Below are 20,161 nucleotides of genomic sequence, written 5' to 3' on the forward strand. Positions count from 1 at the left end.
AATTCCAATGTGCTCATCTTTCACCTCTGCATTCTGAGGACATCTTGTAATTCATTATAAGATACCTCTAATAAATATGTCCTTGAAGAAACTGACCAAGGAAAATTCTCATCTTACAATGTGAGAATAAGTCAGCAGTGTGGCTCTTCCTCTCCCCAAAGAAAAGATTCACAGAAACTTGGGTATTATGTGTGTGTGTACTTTCTATTATGATGTGATCATTTATGCTCATGATAGCTTGTCCTTTTCTTTGATGTTTTAGCTTAAATTGTACACCTTTCTAATAGCAGAAAACAAGTATCTATTTTCATTAAAGTTAGCTAGCATCTATTCAAAAAAGTCAAGTGAGTTTCCTAAATTAAAAAGTAAAACATCCTCACCCAGGACATCCAGATTGAAATGTAGGATCCTTTCCATGCCAGAACAGGGACTCCACCATGAAAAGGAAAGAAAACACCCACCTCTCAGGAGGACCTCTTTTGTGTCACGGCAAGGATTTCATTTCTTATGTCCATTTAATTTGCGCATTTGTGGGGGGTGAAACATACCTTCATTTCACAAAGGAAAAGACTAAGTTTCCGCGAACTTTAAAAAAAATTTGCAAAGTCATGCAGCTGCTGTACAAGTTTAGTATTTAAATGAAACCAAGGTTCAAAGTAGAATTGGTTAACTCTAGAATGGAATCTCTTTTTGATATCTCCATACTATATATATATATATATATATATATATGTTATGATATATATTATATAATGTATATTAAATATATATGTTTTGACATTTTCTTTTTTAAATTGCAAACATTAATTACACCAACTTCTTAGTTACAGAAATTTCTTGTTGGTGTAAGGAGCAAGGCACGTACATATACTATGGGCAAAAAACTTGTCTTTAGAGGTCAGGAAAAAGAGCAAAGTGGCAAGTTGTTATGTACAGTAAAATAATAAAATTTCATTTTGGTTCATTTGGTTCTTTTGGATTTGAAGATGAGGTGAGATTTTTCTGGGTTCACCTAGGCAGAAAATTTTAGCAAATAGCCCATCACTGCAGTGATCACAGAGCAGTATTTATATTCTTCCTGTGCCTTGGGAAGGGATTTGTCATTTCATACATCATTTACAGCTTGCTGCAATGGTTGAGGCAGCGTGTTTTCTGCTCCTTTAATCCAGCAGTGCCCAACTCCCCCCAGCCCCAGTGTTTGTTACCGAGCAGACAAGCTTTGTCTCCTAATAAATCTCAGCCCTCGAAACCAAGAGGAACTTGTAAAAGTTAAGTTTGTAAGACTTATATTCTTTAATGGGTTCATGCCTAGAATTTCAAAGAATTGTCTAGGTTAACAGTTTTGCGTAGTCCCTGAAGACTCTTATGGCTCATAGTTTAGGATAAAGTTTATAAATTCTGTATGAAAGAAAAACAGTTTGAGTAATATCTTGTTATAATTTAATAATAGCAGTATTTAGGCTTAAATATTTTCTATTTTAGTTTCAGGGATCTTTTTTTTAAATTTAGATTATATTTATTTATTAGAGAGAATTACAGAAAGAGAGAGATAGAGAGAAAGATCTTCCTTCTGCTGGTTCACTCCCCAAATGGCCCAACGGCATGAGCTGGGCCAATCCAAAACCAGATGCAAGGATCTTCCTCTGAGTCTCCCACATGGGTTCAGGGGCCCAAGCACTTGGGGCATCTTCAGTTGTTTTCCAAGACCATATACAGAGAGCTGGATCAGAAGAGGAGCAGCTAGGACACAATTTGGTGTTCATATGGGTTGCTGGTGCCATTGCAGAGGCTTAGCCCCCTATGCTACAGCACCTGCCCAAATTTCAGGGCTTTGCACACTATGAATTAGTAAATAAAAATTATGTCTTTTTCAAAAGTCTCCCTGTTTTTTCTAATTAATTTTATTGTATATATTTAAAATATATACATGATTTTATGGGATATATGTAACATGTTTTCTCAAGTAAGACAAATTAACATATTCACCCCATTTTTATTATTCCTTTTTGACAAACACAGCTGAAGTCTACTTGTTCAGTGTGAATCTCAAGTATTTTTCATCATCTGTAATCCTTATGCTGTAGATTGTTCATGTTACATTGTATCTTCTGACCTATTCTTTGTGTGTCATTTGTTGATTCTGAACTCTTTATTTTTGAAAAACTATTTCTTTTTAGGCATTCATCCATATATGTATTTAAGGCATAATAGAAACTACCTGCATTCATAGTTATCAGGGAACACTGAAGGTTTTTTATAGTCTTTGACTATTGGAACATGGGAGAATGCTGTGTAGTCAGCTGAGGTGGTTGAGGAAAGCCGAGGGAAGCCCAGGGCATTGTGGAGGGAGGCTTTGGACTATTTTGTGATATGGTGACAGATCTCTTAAAGGTAAGCCTTCAAGATGGAGGTCATAACAATGGAATTATTATCAATGAAACATATACTCAGATCATGTTGCAGAAAAGCAAAAGTTACCAGAGAAACCCAACTTGCAAACAAAGCATAGAGAGTCTTTAGGGAGTCTCAGAGTAGATAATATTTGTAGATCCAAAGGCAATCACATCATCTCTGCTGATGCTGGGAATCAAGACTTAAGACTAATGTTCCCGAGCAAAATTGATCCCTGTAAGCATCCACTAGTAGAAGCAGTAAACAAACAGTCAGAATTTATGAAAGGTAAAAGTGTTTCCTGAATTCAAGCTGTGTCCAGACACTGTGCCTGACACAAGAGGAACAGAATGAAATAAGTCATAGACTCGTTATTCCTTATTCTTGCTGGTAACATCCGGGATAATAATGATAGTGATCATGATGATAATAGTTAGCATTTATCTGAAGTTTAATTACTATGTAATGCTCTTATAAGGTCTTCACTTTTCATAGCTCCAAGAGTTTGACACCTTTATTGTCAAAATTTTACCTTCCAAAATACATGAATTGTTAGTACCCTCATTGTACGCTTTGAGGAAACTGAGGAACATACTTAAGTAATGTGTGCATAAACATACTCCCTATATATCTGGCTCCAGATTCTGTATATTAAACTGCTGTATGCCATGAGTGCTATGATAAATTATATAGAAAGTACTGAGGAGGCCGGCGCCGCGGCTCACTAGGCTAATCCTCCGCCTTGCAGCGCCGGCACACTGGGTTCTAGTCCTGGTCAGGGCACCGGATTCTGTCCCAGTTGCCCCTCTTCCAGGCCAGCTCTCTGCTGTGGCCAGGGAGTGCAGTGGAGGATGGCCCAAGTGCTTGGGCCCTGCACCCCATGGGAGACCAGGAGAAGCACCTGGCTCCTGCCATCGGATCAGCGTGGTGCGCCGGCCGCAGCGCACCAACCGCGGCGGCCATTGGAGGGTGAACCAACGGCAAGGGAAGACCTTTCTCTCTGTCTCTCTCTCTCTCACTGTCCACTCTGCCTGTCAAAAAAAAAAGAAAAGAAAGAAAGAAAGTACTGAGGAAACGAGTGAGTAGGAAGAAACATAACTAAGATTTCACGTTAAATATTTTCTGCAATTTTTAAGTCCTAGTGTACACAAACTCAAGTAAATTGCATTGTAATTTTAAAATTCTTTCTAAATACTATGATGGATAATTTGGCTTACTTACTACATATTAGTACATGAAAATTTTAAATAATACATTTATGTAATGATATCTGATTCTAACTCAAGGAAAACCCTGAGTTCATCTAAATAACCCCAATGACAAAGGTGAAGCCAAGATTTTAGCATAAGGTATGCTATGCTGATAATAGAGTGAGGTAAAATGCCATTTCTATTCTCCTCGTTTTAATCCATGCTATTCTGTGTTGAATGAGGGAAGAGCAGGGAAAGGAAGGGACTCAAAAGGAAGGGGCTGGAAGAGAAGGGAAAAGAAGAGAAACAAAGGGAAAGGAAGAGAAGAGCTCATGGGAGAATCTAACGGAAAGAAATTCAAACTAAAATAATAAGAAAAATATGAGTCTAAATGTATGTAGTATATAGGTATTTCTCACAGTTGAAATTCCCATCACTTTGTCCATTCCAAACATATATAGAGATGTTGTTTAACAAGTCATTATTACCATGCTCATCAGAAAGCACTGTTAAGCATTTACTTGATGCTGTATGACAAACACTACATAAGCATGGCCCTTAATTTTTACAACATAAGAATTAAAAAGAATGAGTATATTGTACAATATTATAATTGTTATTGGCTAAACGTGGATTTTGTTGCAATTATTGGAGGAGGTTATATTCACAGTATATTTGAGAAAATCTCACAGCTTCCAATTCCTAGTGTTTTCATCCTCAACATACTGTACCAAAACAATCTAATTCAAAGAAAAATTTATAGTACTGCATTCCAAAACTTAGCATTTTCTAAGCAATATTTTGTTTTCTGTAATAACAATGCCAGGAAGCTAGCATGCTAAATTAAAGATATTCAGAGTAGAATGTTGGTTCTATTGATTACTTAAGGATTAAGAATGGATTTCTGATTTATTTACTTCAACCATTCTTATGTCCATCTTAATCATCCCAAATCAAAAGAAATAACTTCGTGAGCAGAGATGTTTTTTGGCTTGTTTTTTATAGTTGGTGAAAATATATATTTGAAGTTTAAGAGAACTCCATTTACTGAACAGTTCATCCTTTTTCCATTGTGTATTCTTGGCACTGTTGTCAATAATCAATTAACCATAGATATGTGGGCTTATTTCTGGGCAGTCTTGTTCCATTTGTCAATATGTACTATGCTTTTTTTTTTTCTTTTAAAGATTTATGTTGTTTATTTGAATGGCAGAGTTACAGAGAAAGAGGGAGATCAATCTTGCATCTGCTAGTTCACTCCCCAAACGGCCACAGTGGCCCAGGACTGGGCCAGACTGAAGCCAGGAACTAAGAGTTTCTTCCAGGTCTCCCACTTGAGTGCAGGGGCCCAAGGACTTGGACCATCCTTTGCTGCTTTCCCAGAAGCATTAGCAGTGAGCTGGATTGGAAATGGAGCCGCTGGTTACAATCCAGTGCCAAATGGAATGTCAGGGTTGCAAGCAGAGGCTTAACATGTTAGGCCACAATACTGGCCCCTGCCATGCTCTTTTGATTACTATAGCTTTGTAGCTTTTTGAGATCTAGCACACGATATCTGCTACTTTGTTTTTTTTAAGCAGATTGTTTTTGCCTTATGGGTCTTCTGTGCCTTCAAATAAATTTTAGACTTTTTTTTTTCTGTATCTGTGCAAAATGACATTGGGAATTTGATGGTAATGGCAGTGAATTTGTAGATTGCTTGGGGAAGTATGGACATTTTAACAATATTACTTCTTCTAACCTACAAACATGGGATATCTTCCCATTTATTTGCATGATCTTCAATTTCCTTCATCAATTTTTTTTTTCTTTCAGTATATAGGTCTTTTACTTCCTTGCTTAAATTTACTCCTAAGTATTTTATTTTTGGCGTTACTATAAATGGATTTACTTTCTTGATTTCTTTTTCAGATATCTTGTTGTTAGTATAGGATGCCAGATAGAAATACTACTAAACAATAGTGAAAAAAAATGCTACTGTTATTGTATCCTGGAACTTAACTGTGAATTTGTTTATTAGTTCTAATAGTTTTTTGGTGGAGTCTTTTGGATTTCCTATATATAAGATGATAACAAGTGTGAGGGAGGATGTGGAGAGAAGGAAACCCTTACATACTGTTGGTAGGAATGTAAATTAGTACAATCATTATAGAAGACAGTATGGAGGTTCTTCAAAAAACTACATATAGAATTAGCTGTCTGATCCAACATTCCAGTTCCACTCCTGGGTGTATATCCAAAGGAATTGAAATCAGAATGCATAAGTGATGCACGCACTCCCATGTTCATTGCATCATTATTCATAAGAGCCAAGATTTTGAAACAACCTAAGGGTTCTTAAACAGATGAATGGATTTTAAATGTAAGTTACACACATATCCATATCTACAAGGTTGATAGGTAGATAGAGGGATAGATTAGATACAGATAGATGAATAACATGTTGGAATCCTATTCAGCTTTAATGAAAAAAATTAGCAGGAAATTCTGTCACTTGCACAAAATGGATGGATGATCCTAGAAGACATTTATATTAAGTGGAATGAATTGGACACAGGGAAATACCACCTGATGTCACTTATGTGGAATCTAAGAATGTTGAATTCAGAGAAGTAGAGGGTAGAATGGTGATTCCCAGAGGTGGGAATGGGGTATAGTTGGGGAAAGAGAGATGTTGTTCAATGAGTTGTAAAGTTACAATTAAGTAGAAGGGGTTCCTTTGCACAGCAGGATGATGAGAGCTGTAATAATGTATATGTCAAAATGACTAAAAGAAGATTTTTTAAATGTTCTAATCCCAAAGAGGTAGTACATATTTGAGATGATGAGCATGTTACTTTCCTTGATCACTGCACAATGTAAAATGTGCTGAATGCACTGAAATACCACCTTTTGCTCTTTCAACTAAAAATAAAATTAAAAAAAAAAGAACTCCATAAAAACTCGTTTAGAAAAAAATGAAGTTTCAATATTGGAATTTTTTTTTTTGACAGGCAGAGTGGATAGTGAGAGAGAGAGACAGAGAGAAAGGTCTTCCTTTTTGCCGTTAGTTCACCCTCCAATGGCCACTGCGGCCAGCGCATCACACTGATCTGAAGCTAGGAGCCAGGTGCTTCTCCTGGTCTCCCATGTGGGTGCAGGGCCCAAGGACTTGGGCCATCCTCCACTGCACTCCTGAGCCACAGCAGAGAGCTGGCCTGGAAGAGGGGCAACTGGGACAGAATCCAGCGCCCTGACTGGGAATAGAACCCTGTGTGCTGGCGCAAGGCGGAGGATTAGCCTGTTGAGCTACGGCACCAGCCAATATTGGAATGTTTTTAAGATTCATTTTTTTGAAAGGCAGTGTTACAGAGTGAGAGTGAGAGTGAAAGAGAGAGAGAGAGAGAGAGAGAGCAAGAGCGAGCTGGTTCACTCCCCAAAATGATCACAATAGCCAGGGCTGGGGCCAGGCCAAAGCCAGGAACCTAGCAGAATCTAGAATCCATCTGGGAGACCCAGATGCTGTCAGGGGCCCAAACACTTGGGCCATCCTCTATTTCCTCCCCAGGTACTTTAGCAGGGAATTGGATTGAACTGGAGCAGCTTAGACTCAAATTGGTGCCCATATGGGATGCAGGCATTGCAGGTGGCAATTTAACAAATTGCACTACAGTGTTGGCCCTAGGATTGGAATTTATGTTTCTTCTTTGCATGCATCCCTTTCAAATGGTAAATATTGAATTAATGAAATAATATTATATAATAAACAAAAATTTTGTTCCTTAGAAAATTGGAGAATATGGAAAATAATATAGAGGGAAATGCAGTGTGAAAAATGAGACTTATTCATAAAATACATTGAATCAGAACTACTGTCCATGATGGAGTAACATGGATCCTCCGACCTTAAAGACAAATTTGATTTTTTTTACAATAAAATATGCCAGATGTAGTTTGGTTTACATTTAATAAAATGGTCCAAGTCAAGAAAATAAAGGTTTTATCAGGTCACATGGGTATTGCATGAGATGTTTAGATAGTTTCTAACAAAACGTGATTGTGTGCAGAGTCCTGGTGATTCAGAGAATGTCCAAAGAGTCAGATAGTTTGTCAACATAGACACAAAGTAAAAGATTAGCTATTATTGTATTTAACTTTGTGGTGTGAGGGTTTCCTTTAGTGGTTAAGACATCCACATCCATATCAGAGTACCAGTGTTCAATACCCACCTCTGGCTCCTAACTCCAGCTTCCAACTAATGCATATGCTCAACCAAAATAAGTTTGTGCTGCCCACATGGGAGACCCGGATTGAGTTCCCAGTCCCTGATGTAATCCTGGCCATTGCAAGAGCTTGGTTCTCTCCCTCCCTCCCTCCCCCTCTGTCTCTTTCTCTCTCTCCCCCTCCACTCCTCCTCTCTTCTCTCTTCTCTCCACTCACCTCTCTCTCCCTTCTTCCCTCCATTCTTCTCTTTAATAAATACATTAATTACTTAAAAAGAAAGTGTTCACCTTGTGTTTAGCTTTCCAAAGAAAGTTGTGGGTTGTAATATGCATTATCTCGCTTCCCTTTGGTGGTAAATCAACTCAAATGAGATTTAAATAACTGAAGTGAAATTGCTGTATGTGCATGGTATGAGAAAAAAATGATGGTGATTACAAGGACTTTTGAAGATTCCTTTGGGTGTGAATAGATATTCAGCTACATAGTAATTATGTGAGTATTGTGGGGACTAGTGCTGTAGTAGCAGAAATTCAAACACAAGCTGTTTTGTCCCAAAAATAAATCAAAGAATTTATTGCAACTGTCAACAGAGAAATAGTTTAGTTAATCTGAATAGGAGTAAATTCACATATTTAAGATTTAAATTCAGATTTGTGGATATATCCATGCTGTATAAAATTATGTCAATAGCATGTTTCTCAATTTTGCTATAACTATACTGACTTTTTTTGTGCACTGTCTCGCCATTTTTTCCATCAGATTATATCTTCCACTCTTATTTTAACACTGCATTGCAAAACTAATGAAGACTTCTTCTTGTGTCTTTGCACTAAAAGCTGTTTTTGAATTTTTTCTAATTTATTCCAAAATATTTTATGGTCTTTCATTCTCATATATTGTTTTCTATGTTTCTGGTTTTCTTACCTTCAAAGTGGTTTTTTAAAAAGTGGCTATGATGTGCTATGACTACATTAACAGAGTGTTTGAGACACTCAATAAAATCTAACCATAAAGATTATTATTTAGGAACGTTGGGCACACTTAATTATGAGAACTGACAGATACTCAAACCTCTTGAAGAACTGCAGTTAGCAAGAAGGGAAGAAGGACAGGAGCATGAATGTTGATGGTGGGTGGTAGGTTGTGTGGAATAGGGGACAAGCTAATGGATTTGTTGGAAAGCTTCAAATCTATCCCATTTGTGTTGCCAGTAGCAGAATGCCCTGTAACATCTCACTACAATTTTTTTTAAAACTTTCTAATTTGGTTAATAACAGGTTAACTTTAATGTCTTTTATATCTCCAGAATTTTATGATCTATTTCAAATAGTAACTGTGCAGTCTTATTAGGCACTTATTTTCTACAAGTTTTAACAGACTTTTCCTTAATTACTGACATCCGCAGTGTAATTTATTAACCACTAGTTAGGCATGGCAGTGTTGGCAGCATATTGAGAGTACACCTAGTAGTAACTACACTGAGTTCTAGTGAGGATGAAGTCAATATAATATCCAGTTGATGATGCTATCTATTATTATTCAGAATAACACTGAGTTAAAGGACCCCTTCCTAATGAATAACAAAGTATGACTATATTAACAAAATAAGTCAATGCTTGACTTATTTCTTTACTCTGACTAGATTGCTTGGCCACACGCATGTTAAGTGTGCTACACTACACAAAATCAATTACTATACTCTCCAGTCTGCAATAGTGCGAAGCTATTAAACATGTCATCAGGAAATTTCAAACTAGGGTTGGATGGGAAGCCAGCATTATGACCGTCCTTACCAGGTATTTCCCACCAGCTTGTAAAATATGCCATGCCAAATTTCACAGTAACCCCATTAATACTAAGCATTAATGAAGTGATTTAGTGGAAGAGACAGCTTCAGAGGCGACGAGGAGTAGGATCCAAGCATTTTTATAGGTAAAGCTGCCCTCTATCTTCTCTACTTCTGAGGTCTACCCATGAGGCTAAGAACAAAAGAGTTCTGCTGACTACTGCTTGAAAACATATCTTTAGTCTTCTTCAGCCTCTCCCTTGTTTGAAATATAAAATAGACACAGACTGATCAAATTTTCTTTTAAAGTGTGTTTGGAACTACTTGAAAGGTGCAGCAGGTAGGCGTTGTTCAAATGATCATCCTCAGTGAAATACATCTCCAAAGACAGGATTCCAAACTAAAAGAGAGAAGGTTGAGAAGACAGATGGTGTTTATAGTGCATTTAAAACGTCAACATTAATGTTGAAGCAGGAAGACTCAACGCCTTGGCAGCAATCCAAAACCAAACTTTTTTTTTTTTTTTTTCCATTGATTGGTATGATTCATTTTCTCTCTTGGGTGCCTGTGCTTTTTGCACCATATACACCACTTAAGTAGCAACAAATCTGAAATCGACCTTTTCTTAGCGCGATGCCTACCGTGGTATTCCTAATCTTTGTCAATTTCTTTCTAGACAGAGCTTTTTGTACATGCCTTCAAGGATCAGCTGGTCAGGAGTGCTCTTTTAGCACTCTACACAGCACGACCAGGAGGCATCCTTAAGAAACCCCCCTCTCCTAAGAGCACAGCGGAGAGCAGCCCCCAGGAGCAGCCCCAAGCTGTGAGAAGGCAGGATTCCATACCACATCATTCGGACTACGATGAGGAAGAGTGGGTAAGTGTCTTGCATGTCTCATGCTTCTCAATGTTTAGTCCTGAGAAATGAAGAAAGTATGAGAAGAAAGCTCTACTTTTCATTAAAGAAATTGGAAAGCAGTCATAATACAGATTGAGAGTAAGAAAAGTCCCATTTCCATAGGGGAAAATTATATTTGAAGTTGAATTAATGATCAAATTTATTTGATACTAAAATTTGTTATCAAATCATGTATAATCAAAAATATGTAACTAAAATATGATATAATTATAAGCTTATATAATATGTCTTTTTGCTATTTCCTTTTATATTGCCAAGCTATATAAAATATTAAAATTATTTTTTAGGGAAAAACAAAATATCCATATTACAACTTGGACTCAACAAGCATTTTTTATTTTGCAATGTAGCATGTTAGTCCTGGGCATACTTTTTAAAAAGTATTCACTTTTAAATGACATTGGACACAGAGATTTCTTAAATCCTTGTTGCTCATGATTAAGTAGAAGATATTGTTCCAAGATTTGTAAAATTGGCAGAGTCAAATCCCCATATAAACATTTGAAATGAATAGCAAGTAAGGCAAATAAACTAAAGAAGCTCACATGGAGAGAAGAACCCTAGATGGGCAGAATAGGACAGAAGAACATGAAATTGCACTGCCCAGGGCAGTGTTATTACTGCATCAGCACATGTTACCCAAGAGCCTTCCAAACCATATGCACATGTGCTCGTGCACACACAGGTGCACACACAAACACAAACACACACACACACGCACAAAACCCCATTTCTGTATCATCCGTTTAACCAAAGAAAATCATATGAAGCAAGATAAATATCAGTTAGGAGTGCTAGATATTAAGCTTTTAGTTACCAATTATTTTTCTGGCCATCCTGGAATTTCAGAGTGTTTGGGGAGTAAATATCTTAGAGACAGGAGTGTTTCAAAAGTTTGCCATCTGAGGGGCTATGAGGTGATCCCTGCTCGCTCCTTTGGTAAAATTTCCATTGCAGGAAAGACAGAGCAGGGCTCCATGAGGTAAATGCTGAATAAGTGTTTGTTGTTGCTGATTAAGATTGAATTTTTCCCACTGAAGCATTTTCAAAAGAGCAAATCTAATATTTCTCCCTTTTACCTTCACCTTCTTCTTCAATTTATTCACAGCTAGAAGGCATGTGTACCTCTTAACCTCCTTGAAGTTCAATTTTCTCAAATGTAAAATGAAAATAACAGCGCCTGTTCTGCTTAGCTCTTCAGATGGTCAAAAGATAAATGATTTACCTGTGTGAAGGTACTCCATTACCCAGAACAGCCTAAGCAAATGCTTCCCCCTATGTTAATGTTATTCTCATAGTTTTTCTTCTTTAAGGAATGTAGATTCTGTAATCTTATTATGAGGATCAGTACTATCCCTTGAGATAAGTGGAGAGAATTGATATAAAATACAAATTGTGGATTTTAAAGAATTTTGATAGGTACAGAAAAGAAGTTACATTTCATTTAATTAAATATTATCTGTTTACTTGCTTTCTTTTCAATTTTTAAAAATTTCATAAGGTGAACAAATTTCATTTATTTTATATATACAGATTTAGGATAATAATGATACTTCTCACCCTACCCTCCTTCTCCCCCATGTCTCCACTCTCCCTAATTTTTACAATGACATACTTCCAATTTATTTTATAATCAGAAGCTTAACCCTCCACTAAGTAAAGAATTCAACAAATAGTAAGAAGAAAAAAAGACTTCCTCAATGGTAGAGACAAGGGCTGTAAATAATAAATTCTCAAGATGTCAACTTTGCTCCTATACATTACACTTTTTGTACTCTATTAGTTTTAAAGTCAGTAGAATTTGTATGTGTGTCTCCTACAGTGCTAATCTTTTGACAGATAATCGCTATGCTTGTATGAAATCAAGTGAGAATTTTAGAATTGTTTTCCCTTTTTATTGTTTTTGGCTGTGTTATTCAAAGGCTTCCTCACACCCCAACCTCTTCCTTTTGTTCAAAATTGTCCCTCTCCTTTGCTCTCTCCTTTTTTTCTTTTATTTGTTTAAAGATTTTATTTATTTATTTTGAGAGGAAGAGTTACAGACAGTGAGAGGGTGAGACGGAGAGAAAGGTCTTCGTCCGTTGATTCACTCCCCAAATGGCCGGAGATGCACTGATTCGAAACCAGGACCAGGAGCTTCCTCCAGGTCTCCCATGCGAGTGAGGAGGCCCAAGGACTTGGGCCATCTTCCACTGCTTTCCCAGGCCAAAGCAGAGAGCTGGATTGGAAGAGGAGCAGCTGGTACAAGAACCAGAGCCCATATGGGATGCCGGCGCCGCAGGTGGAGGATTAACCCACTGCGCAACAGTGCTGGCTCCCTTTTTTTCTTTTATTTAGAAAATGGTTTGAGACAATCAGTCTAGTAGGTGCTCCAAATAGGATGGTGAATAATGCTGGATCCTGACTTCCTGAGGCCCAGAGTTTAGCAGTAGATAAAAATGTGTTACAGATAATTACAAAGATGAGGAGCAACAGATGATAGATGATAGCTTCTATTTATATGACCGCTGCTTAAATACCAAAATGTCTTACCATGAACAAAGCAGGAAATGAGTGAGAAATGTATCAGTAGTTGAGAAACTTTAAGAAGAACCACTCCCTCTCATGGCTTTTACTGAGCTTCTGACCTGCCTGATTCACTCTGCCACAAACATGGGGTACAGGTGAACACCCAGGGCACCCAAGACTCCACAGCATGCTCAGGGCTCTAGAAAGACACACGACAATTACCATAGAGGATATGAGGTCAGTGTAAGCAAGATACCGCAAAATGAGGTAGTCATGGTGAGATTTCCAGAAGTGATCCATAAATAAATAGAAGTTAGCCATTCACGAAAGTGGATGAGGAGGCCTTTTAGAGAACACAGTATCTGACATTGTGGAGTGAAGTAGTTGATGTGTGTTGGGATCATTGTTGGTTGTTCACTTATTTTGTTTTAAAATTGGTGAAATTTGAGTGCATTTATATCCCAAAGGCCATTTGAGAGGCACAGAGGTGACATCTGATGGAACAAGGTCCTTGTGAGAGAAGAAAAAGAGTTGACTCTAGTGTGCCGGACTCTAGTGTGCCGGACTCTAGTGTGCCAGAGGAAGGGCTAGTCTTAAGCAGCAGTGCTGTCTTCTGCAGAGGCTGTAGGGAGGCTGTGAAGATGCACTTAACTTTGGTGAGGATGAGTAAGGCTGAATGGATGCTTTTTTTTTTTTCCCCTAAAGTAGAATCATATATGAAGAGAAAGGGATAGAGAGGCTAGGCAAAAGAGATTGGTGAAGATTCCAGATAGGCATCAAAAGAAATAGTTAGATGACCTGATTAGGAACATTTGTAAACATTAGGAAGAATTCAATTCCTTGTAAAGGGTCAGCTCAGGAAGTTGCAGTCTGCATGGTATTGGCTCAAAATTCATTATTTTCTTGGGAATATTTTGAAAGTCCTGACACTGCTTGGTGAAGGTGTGTCTTCTTAGTTTCCCCTGGCTTTGTTCAATGGCAATAAGAGTAGAAAAGTAAGGAAAGTCTAGATCTCCTTTCGTATCATTTCTTCATATTCTCCAGAAATCATTGTCTCTAGAAGACATAGTAGTGCTTTGTCTTTCCCATTCAAAAATGTCTCTTCTCTCCAAAGCTAGCTTTACTCTTGGGGAGGTTGCTGAGTCATAGCTGATAACGCCATCAACTGTAGTGCCAGCATCTCATATGGGTGCCAGTTCAAGTCCAGGCTGCTCCACTTTGGATCCAGCTCTCTGCTACGGCCTGGGAAAGCAGTAGAAGATGGCCCAAGTGCTTGGGCCCCTTCACCCATATGGGAGACCCAGGAGAAGCTCCTGACTTCTGGCTTCAGATTGGCGCAGCTCCAGCCATTGCAGCCAACTGGGGAGTGAACCAGCGGAATAGAAGACCTCTCTCTCTCTCTCTCTATCTCTCTCTCTCTCTGTTTCTGCCTCTCTATAATTCTGTCTTTAAAGTAAATAAATAAATCTTTTTTTTAAAAAAATCACTTTACTCCTTCTGCAAATAGTAACAAGTTTGATTATTTTATAGCATCCTTGTTAATTTTTTTTAATTTTCCTTTTAAAATTTTATTAATATAAAGAAAATAAATTTCATGTATTCCATAGGTACAATTCTAAGAAGATAACCATACTTCCCTCCCCCCTTTCTCCTTCCCTCAATCCCCCTCTTTCCTTTCTTTCATTTTTTTCTTTAATATGTGCAAAAAGCATTATTTCACTCCACTCTGCAGTCACAGGCTTAATGCACTTAGCAATCACTTTCTGTTAGAATAATTCTTCATCAAGATACAGAAATCCCTTATGAAAAGATAGAAAATAATTTCACCAACCTCCTAACTATTTAATGATATTTTCAAAGCTTTACCCAACTTCAGCAAATTGAGTAAATCCAAAGAAAATGTTGTTAATTGAAAATGCCTTTAGAAACTGTGCTATTAAGTGAATTGGAAACATAACTTTGTGTACTTCTTTTCTTAATTAGCTTTTAGAAAAATTCCAGTGCTCATCACAAATATATTCAGCTTCTAGAAGTAATTCAGTGTTTTAAATTAAAGTAATTGGGTTTCTATGATATATGAAAAAATTATCTGATCACTTAATTTGGTTTAAATTTTCATATAAGATTACAAGTGCCTCCATTTTAAGAAATCTGTGTTACTTAATTTCTGATCGTGACTGTAACAATTATCTAACATGAACAACTGCATTTAACTTCTTATAATATTCAGCAAGTGAATACATGTTAGTAAATTACTCTTGAAAAAAAAATCTTACCCTGTTGAGACTTCTAAAAACCTTTCCTTTTGGTCAGGAAAGAGAATCTTTTTAACTCTAAATCAGTGTGAGGCTGTTCCTTACCTTTTAAGCTTACTTTGTTGACAGAATTGATGATATATCAATCTTGATAGTAATTATCTAGTCAATATGGTAGAGATTGAAACTAAAATGAGTGCTTGTACAAAATGCTTGTTATTTCCTGAATTTTACATATTGAATTATTGAATGCTTTAAAGCCTTATTTCCCTACAAAGTTAGGAAACAATGAAATCACAAAGGAATTTGAGGTTTTATGACAGTCTGTGCCATGAAATAGACGACCATAGCATCCTTTGTGTTTCATCTGGTAAAGATGACACACTGCTTTTCCTTCTCCTCATCCCTATAACAGATGTTTCCAGCAGCTGGGACTCCAAGATTAGTTAGTCCAAGATGTGAAAGCATGTCATCTAACTGAACTATTAAGTTGACCCAGTTTTTGTGGCTTCTAGTAATTATACTATTCTTTACAACACTGGGATTTAATTTCAGTTTTATTACACTGATGGGTTTATGGCTAAATCTGCCTACTCTTAATCAAATAAATTTTTTTAAAATAAATAAATTTATTACCCTTTATAGTCTGATCCACTCCAGCAAAGTGCAGAATTAGGAAAAAATTATTATTCCTATTATTTAGTCGTATATAAAATCAACTATATTTCTATCAGTTTTAACTAAACTATATTTCTACATATATCTGTATTACTCTATGTGACATTTCAGCATCCACATATTACTCAATTAACTCTCTTCCTCATGGCAAAGATAAATTTAAAATTTAGTTTGCACTCTTAAGGTAAGAGAACAGTTGCTATTCCCTATCATGGTCCATGTGTTTATATCATATAAGCACAATGTATGAGCTGTATTAATGCATAATTTTTATAATTTCTATACTTTATAAACAGCACAAATTACTGAGAATATTTATACGATATCCTATTAATAAAACTCACATATAATTTAAAATTTTGGAAGTTTTTAAAAAGATGTAACTCAATATTACCAAGGATTGTCTTTTGAAATAAGATTTACATAAACCACTTTATAATATGTTCCTTGCCAACACTATTTAGTTCATTTTGTGCTATACCTTCCTCTGACAATGTTCAGAGCAAACATGAGTGCTTAGACTTGACAGAAATATTGATGGGGCTAATTTTATTGCAATCATTCATAGCAGTGAGCACAAACTTTTTGCAAAACATTGCTAACTTTTGAGGACAAAACATATTTAGTCAGATATACCTCCACAGGTAATTCATAGTGATCCATAATTTCAACTTATCTGCAGCTACTGTGTACATATTAGATATAACCTCTAGGAAAAAAAGAAAAACTAGGTCATGCATAATCCAGCGGTACTACACAAACTGATACTCAAAAATTTTTGTTCAGTTTTCTGTCAGGATTGAGTTATGTTATATAAAATATCATCCTGACCTTAATAAGGAAATAAAGCATTCTTTTTGTTTAGAGGTAATTAGTTCTTATAGACTGACTGATACTAACTTATGATTAATCTTTTCTAAAGCCACACTTTATATTTCAGTTACCTAAATGAGTAATATATCTACAAAAATGTGACAATTTATTTCCAAATTTTATGATAAATAGGTGTGTGTGTGTGTGTGTACACAATGAGTCTTCAGAAGGTTCATAGAAAATGTGTGTTATCTTTTAATTTTATTTTTCCATGGACTTTTTGAAGAATCCACATGTATGTATATGTTCATGTGTACATGTATATTCTACCCTAAATAAATTGTCTGATCAAGCATTCTTCTGGCATTCCATGAGCAAAGAACCTATTGAATGCTGAATTATAATCAGTTATTTATAAATCTGTTAATACTATGTGTCCATGGACTTTGTAAGTTCCTAAAGGAAAAGTACAATATCTTCTTCATTGTTGTATCCTCTACACAAAAGGTGCTCACTATATATTCATCAGATAAATTAATGCCCCTAAATTTCATCTCAAATACTTATTATTGTTATCTTATTTTGAAACACATGATATTTGTTTAATATAATTACTTTTACTTTTAAGTTTATTTAAGGTATACAAATTTCATGTATTTCATATATACAGATTTAGGAACCCTCTCTCCCACCCATGCTCCCCGTTTCCTCCTCCTTTCTCTTATTGACTCTCTTAATGTTCTATATCTAAGACCTTTTACTACACCAGAATCCTTTGTGTTTCTCCATTCCAGTCAAAAGTACCCGGTTTCATCCCTTTCTCCTGAGTTTGCAGTCTCTTGATCAACTTCAAGTCAATCATTCTAGCCTTCTTCCAAACTGCCCCCTCTTTCCTGTGTTTTTCCTAGTGTCTTAATCAGCTCTGAAGTGATTATTGAAGTCATCTTCAAAATATTTCCAAACATAGAAAGTGCTAAAATTCAGGATAGATGCAGAGTGTTGGAGATGGCCAAAGCTAGGAACATGATTTGTTAAGGCCCCCAAAAACATAGTGGCATTTTTTTTTTTTACTTTACTTGATTATTCCTTTGCAAATTACAAAAGTCCTAGTTATACAGAAATCATTTCTACAGAGGCTTCCTAGCAAATATAAATTGGAAGTAACTATTTTACCCTATCCTAGATTGTACTTTTTTCATCCCTGAGCCACCCACAGTAGAGTTGTGTGGTTTTATTAATCTTAGAATGAGGAGGGGACTTTCGTAGCATTCACTGTTCCCATCAGAAAGGGCAGGCATAGCCAGGGAGAATCAGGCCAGTTGTTTCCTACATGCCAGCTTCCTGTCATCTGTTTTCTGGATGGGTGGGGAACATTCCAGAACTTCTCCAGGCCATTTCACCCAGCAGAAATGTACTTTGAATACTTCTCCATTATTAAAATCCCACAAAAGGTTATTAAGCAAAGTTCATGACTATCCATTAAAATGCACAAATGTTCTTTTTTTTAAAAAAAGATTTATTTATTTATTTGAAAGTCAGAGTTACACAGAGAGAGGAGAGACAGAGAGAGGTCTTCCATCCGATGATTCACTCCCCAATTGGCCGCAATGGCCAGAGCTGCGCCAATTTGAAGCCAGGAGGCAGGAGCTTCTTCCTGGTCTCCCATGCAGGTGCAGGGGCCCAAGGACTTGGGCCATTTTTTGCTGCTTTCCCAGCCATAGCAGAGAGCTGGATCAGAAAAGGAGCAGCTGGAACTAGAATTGGCGCCCATACAGGGATTCCTGCGCTTCAGGCTAGGGCGTTAACTCACTGCACCACAGTGCCGGCCCCACAAATGTTCTGTTAAAGAAAAGAAACCCCAAATGAGATCTCTAGGCTTATGCATATTCATGAAATCTTGCCAATATTTAGATTCCCCCACATGCAGTTAATGCTTTCAACTACAGTCTCTTGTTTTATAGAATCTTTGTTTTATAATACTAGTTTAATGTGTTTTTCAAAATTAGCATAAAAATAAATGGATGGATTGCTGAATCAGTAGTTCATCTTCCAACTCAAACCTAGGTTTCCGACTGATGTATTTTATTCATAGTGATTTAAATATGCCTTTCCAATGAATTTTGTACTAAATAGAATCAGCCCCCTTTGCAGACTTTTCTGACATTACAATGCCTGATTCAATGCTAGATACATTAATGAATGTGTAGAGTTGCATACACATTCATTAATACTTTATACATTTACTTTAACATTCAAATCAAGTGTCCAAAAACTTGAATACATTCTATTGAGAATTTTGAGGTAGTGGTATTCCTAAGCAGAAATTTTTGAAACCTGAATAAGTAAGAAAATACTGACGTCAATACTGAAAATCTATTGATGTGTTTAATCACGTATACTGTTTTTTTTTTTTTAAATCCCTGGAAATGTTTGTATGCAACACATTAACTGATAATGTCTTATAATTCAACCAGTTGTGCAAGTATCTAATGGTTTACAGATAACATCTAATTATCAACTTAGAATCAAAAGCCTTAGTCAATCGGTGAGATTTTTCTACTTGTTATTAAACAAATAACACTCTATTTAATATATTCATTAATTGTGAGCTTTAGGAAGATGTGGAATTTATTAGGATGTTTCAAGCATTTGAGATTATGTACTTGGTTATCCAATCTGAAAAGGCATATAATAAGAACTTTTTATAGTTGTATCATACTTACCTTTTACTCCTAAATATCAGGCATCAAGTCAATCAACAGGCAGTGAGTAAGCATAAATAGTGTGTACCAATGCTATAGGCACTTATATAGAACCTGACCCTAACACCAATATCATCTAATACAAATGAAATTACTAGTACTCAGAAAACAGGCAGAAATATTGTAACTTATTGTAACAATACAAGTGCTTGTGGATACACATTAAACGTGTCAACAATGTTATGTTACTTCCATCCATTCATTTATTCACCCTTTATTTATCAGCTGGTGAGTATCAGGACCTGTTAATGAAGGGATTAATAAATACCAGTCATTTCTCTCATTAAGTTGTTGTATATTTGAATGAAAAATTTTAATAAGGAGGGTGGGAGATATATATATATATATATATATAGAGAGAGAGAGAGAGAGAGAGAGAGAGAAAGAGAATACTTAGAGAATGTAAGATTTGAAGATAAGAATTTTGATTTTTAGAATTTTTTATATACTTTATTTATTTCTTTTTTATTTTTGACAGGCAGAGTGGATAGTGAGAGAGACAGAGAGAAAGGTCTTCCTTTGCCGTTGGTTCACCCTCCAATGGCCGCCGCACTGATCCGAAGGCAGGAGCCAGGTGCTTCTCCTGGTCTCCCATGGGGTGCAGGGCCCAAGCACTGGGGCCATCCTCCACTGCACTCCCAGGCCATAGCAGAGAG

General features: G+C 36.5%; 1 protein-coding gene across 3 annotated transcripts in view; it reads left to right on the forward strand.

Annotated features, from left to right (window-relative positions):
• The window catches only part of INPP4B (inositol polyphosphate-4-phosphatase type II B), a 901,292-nt gene that overhangs the window by 745,590 nt on the left and 135,541 nt on the right, over positions 1-20,161 (forward strand). For all 3 annotated transcript variants that reach the window (XM_062199561.1, XM_062199562.1, XM_062199560.1), the window contains exon 17: positions 10,247-10,447. In XM_062199561.1, coding sequence (XP_062055545.1) covers positions 10,247-10,447 — 201 coding nt within the window. The remainder of the gene's footprint in view (positions 1-10,246; positions 10,448-20,161) is intronic.

This window comes from Lepus europaeus, chromosome 8 (genome assembly GCF_033115175.1).
Source record: "Lepus europaeus isolate LE1 chromosome 8, mLepTim1.pri, whole genome shotgun sequence".
Taxonomy (NCBI): domain Eukaryota; kingdom Metazoa; phylum Chordata; class Mammalia; order Lagomorpha; family Leporidae; genus Lepus; species Lepus europaeus.